Genomic DNA, 4160 nt, shown 5'->3' on the forward strand with positions numbered 1-4160 from the left:
TGTAATATCGCACGGCTATGTTCTTTGAGACGAGAAGTCACGGAGCGCCCTGTCTGCCCGACGTAAGATTTCCCGCATGAGCACGGGATTCTATAAACGCCTTCCACGTTGAGGGGATGTAGTCGGTCCTTGGCAGATGGAAACAAGTCGCTCATCTTCTTTAATGCTCTGTGGCGCGTCACGATGCCTGCTTTTCTCAGCACACGCGAAATTCTCTCAGACGTTCCAGCGACGTATGGGATGGTGGCATAGGCTACTGGCTTGTTTTTCTCTCTTCTCTCCGCGCAATCTTCAGGTAGGCGTTTATTCGGAATTCTTGCCTGGCGATGGATGAAGGCTTCCGAATATCCATTCTGTCTGAAGGCTTCTTTCACGCGATCCTCTTCTTTCTTCAGAGCACCATCGTCAGAAACCACTCTGGCCCTATGAAGTAGTGTTTTCATGACCGATGCTTTCTGTTGAGGATGATGGTGGGAGTGCGCGTGGAGGTAACGGTCCGTGTGTGTTGCTTTTCTGTACACCACATCGATCGTATCACCAACGAATCCGCCAGCAGAACCTATTCTTCGTCTACCAGCAAGCAGAAGAAAAAATTCCAACATCTCCACGAGAGACAGCATCCTCAGCCACCCAACAACAAGGAAAAGTTAATTTGCAACATTGCGGGCATTCAACTGAGTGACGCAGCCACATCGGTTCTCGCGAAAGGATTAAACTTTGCCTTCTCGCCACGCCATATCCCCGTGGAAGATATCATTACCGGAGTAGAAGTCGCCCTGCGGAAGCTTCCACATCAAGATGCCGAAGAGATCCGGCAAGATGTCGCCAACGTTTTGACGAAGTCTAAGCCTCCACGTCCCAACCTACCTTTGGACCAAAGACGAGCGCTTGACGACCTGAAATCCAATCGTGACATCATCATTCTGGGAGCCGACAAAGGGAATTCCACAGTCGTCATCAACAGAAAGGATTACCAGGCCAAGGTTAAGTCACTATTGGAGGATCCGACGTACGAAAAATTGAAGAAGGACCCGACTGCTAAAATTGAACGAGAAGTAAGGGAGCTAATTAAGCGCTCTTCCATTTCTAACGAAGAACAATTTCAAATTTTGCCTTCGTCCGCCAGACCTCCTCGTCTCTACGGGCTGCCGAAGATTCATAAAGAAGGAGTTCCGTTTCGTCCTATCGTCAGCTGCATTGGGTCACCAACCTACGCATTGGCACGCTATCTCGCCAACCACCTCCAACCCTTCATCGGACAGACGGGATCCTGCGTGAAGAATTCGAAAGAATTCATCGAAGTTCTGAAACAACTGAGAATCGCTGACAATGACATCCTCGTCAGTTTCGACGTTGTTTCACTATTCACAAAGGTTCCCATAAAAGAGTCTGTTGACATCATAAAAAGGCTCACCAAATTCGGGCTTCCGACGGATTTTCCGAAACTCGCGGATTTCTGCCTGAGGAGCAACTATTTTCTTTGGGACGGAGAATTTTACAAACAAAAGGATGGAGCAGCTATGGGGAGCCCCCTCTCGCCTGTTGTTGCCAACTTATACATGGAGCATTTCGAAGAAGACGCCTTGGCCTCGAGCAAGCTTCGACCATCTTGCTGGATTAGATATGTCGACGACACATTTGTCATATGGCCACATGGAAAAGACACGCTAAAAGAATTCGCCGATCATCTAAACAGCATCCACCCATCCATCCAATTCACCATGGAGATAGAGATGAATGGAGAACTACCCTTTTTAGACGTACTGGTGCAGAGAGGCATGAACGGATCGCTGAGACACGCGGTGTACAGAAAAGCAACACACACGGACCGTTACCTCCACGCGCACTCCCACCATCATCCTCAACAGAAAGCATCGGTCATGAAAACACTACTTCATAGGGCCAGAGTGGTTTCTGACGATGGTGCTCTGAAGAAAGAAGAGGATCGCGTGAAAGAAGCCTTCAGACAGAATGGATATTCGGAAGCCTTCATCCATCGCCAGGCAAGAATTCCGAATAAACGCCTACCTGAAGATTGCGCGGAGAGAAGAGAGAAAAACAAGCCAGTAGCCTATGCCACCATCCCATACGTCGCTGGAACGTCTGAGAGAATTTCGCGTGTGCTGAGAAAAGCAGGCATCGTGACGCGCCACAGAGCATTAAAGAAGATGAGCGACTTGTTTCCATCTGCCAAGGACCGACTACATCCCCTCAACGTGGAAGGCGTTTATAGAATCCCGTGCTCATGCGGGAAAACTTACGTCGGGCAGACAGGGCGCTCCGTGACTTCTCGTCTCAAAGAACATAGCCGTGCGATATTACATCGTGACACGGACAAGTCGGCGATAGCGGAGCATGCCTACTCAGAAGACGGACATCGAATTTTAATCGACGAGACGCAGGTGTTAGCCCAAGAAAAATTCTATCATCGACGACTAATTCGGGAGGCTATTGAAATTGAAAAATGCCCCCAAAATTTCAACAGAGTGGACGGCGTTAAACTCAGCCAGACGTGGAAAACGATTTTCCGAAAGAGAAGAAAACGAATATGTTACCAACAAGGTTATTCGCTCGACAAGAAGAGTCCGCTCGTCGCTCAAGGACAGGGGTGAGAGTTCTGCTGACGTCAACTCCGCCCCCCTTCCCCACTACGGGGGAGGTGGACGAGTATATTAATTGACCACCGATTCCGTAATTTCATTCATCGCCTGATGATGCGTCCTGCAACGGTCGCGAAAGCTTGCACGACAAAGCGCCACACGCAGCTGCACCCGGAAGCCATTATCAACGATTTTTGATTTCAATTGAGTATTTGAGATTTCAATGGAGTGTTTGAGATTTCAATAGGATATTTGGGAATTCCATTGAAAATTTCAGAATCCAATGGAATACTTGAAAATTCAATTGTATCTTTTCTTCGAATTCCATTGAATTTCCTAATATTCAATGGAATATTCGTATTTTCAGTTGTAAATTTGAAAATCCAATGGAATTTTTGGATATTCCATTGAAAACTAGGAAATTTCATTGAAAATTGGCATTTTCAATTGATTTCAATTGGAATTTTCAATGGAATCGGCTGATTTTTTCCAATAGGGGACCGTGGATGCTTGCTATAAAGCAGCTACTCTTACGTCAAATCAATCGAAATATTCTCTTTGGGAAAAACTGCGATTCAGTCGTGTTACGGCATCAAAAATATATGATGTTGCTAATTGCAAAACCGTGACTGGTTCTTTAGAAGAAACTCTGCTTGGGGGATCTGTTTTTACTACTGATGCTATTAAGCGTGGGGTAGAATTGGAGCCAGAGGTCATACTAGAAGCAGAGAGGAGACTGAAGGTAAAAGTGGCTAGAGTTGGCTTATTACTGTCCCCCAGCTTACCAATACTTAGTGCTTTTCCAGATGGCTTGATGGACCATGCTATAATTGAGGTGAAGTGTCCATCTAGTTCCAAATATTTAAAAATTTATGTATCAGACTCTGGTGTGATCGCCCCTAAGTACATGGGGAAAATGTAATTACGAATGAAAATGAGCGGGTTGAAAAGAGGGGTCTTTTGTGTATGCTCTCCAGATTTTGAGAGCTCTCACGAAATCAAAATTCTTAACATTCTCTCATGATCAGAACCACAGTTTTAATGTACAACTTCAGAAATATACATAAAAGACACCAAATATTTCGTGAAGAAAAAAATGGTACATCCAAATGTTTCTGTTAGCAAGATGTTTTTCAGAGGGATCTTAAGTTTAGGATACATAGAAATATCTTTTTACTCACAAAATTTGGAAAATTTACAAAATCCAACTCTTAGTACGAGTACATATTCCATAGATGAAAGAACTCATAAATGAGTTTCACAAGCCATTCATCCGTGGTGATGTCTATGAATAATAAAAATATCTCAGCCGAAAATATAAGATAGCGCCATTTTTCACAACCAACAACAACATGATCACAACAAATATTTGGCAGTGATTTCAAATACAAACTTTACTATAGGAATAATGCAACTACAACAAGTGCTGACTTTATATTTAACTAACAAATCCGATGAGTCAAATTCAAGCGAACAATTTCATACAGGCATTTTTTGTAAATAGTTTTGAAATGATAATAACTCCATCAAAACTTAAAAGACCGCCTGAATATTCATTCA

General features: G+C 44.2%; 1 protein-coding gene across 1 annotated transcript; it reads left to right on the plus strand.

Moving 5' to 3' along the window:
* The first annotated feature begins 467 nt into the window (after window positions 1-467).
* Window positions 468-3522, plus strand: LOC124170364. The gene is made up of 2 exons (XM_046549086.1): window positions 468-1760; window positions 3097-3522. The coding sequence occupies exons 1-2, from the start codon at window positions 468-470 to the stop codon at window positions 3520-3522; spliced, it is 1719 nt and encodes a 572-aa protein (XP_046405042.1).
* The last annotated feature ends 638 nt before the right edge of the window (window positions 3523-4160 follow it).

This window comes from Ischnura elegans, chromosome 13 (genome assembly GCF_921293095.1).
Source record: "Ischnura elegans chromosome 13, ioIscEleg1.1, whole genome shotgun sequence".
In the NCBI taxonomy this organism is placed as follows: Eukaryota; Metazoa; Arthropoda; class Insecta; order Odonata; family Coenagrionidae; genus Ischnura; species Ischnura elegans.

Excerpts from the sequence above, each read along its gene's own strand:
- LOC124170364 (XM_046549086.1), top strand. The coding sequence starts at position 468 with ATGGTGGGAGTGCGCGTGGAGGTAACGGTCCGTGTGTGTTGCTTTTCT. Across the intron at positions 1,761-3,096 it reads GAGAACTACCCTTTTTAGAC|GGGACCGTGGATGCTTGCTA; the intron begins GTACTGGTGCAG and ends TTTTTCCAATAG.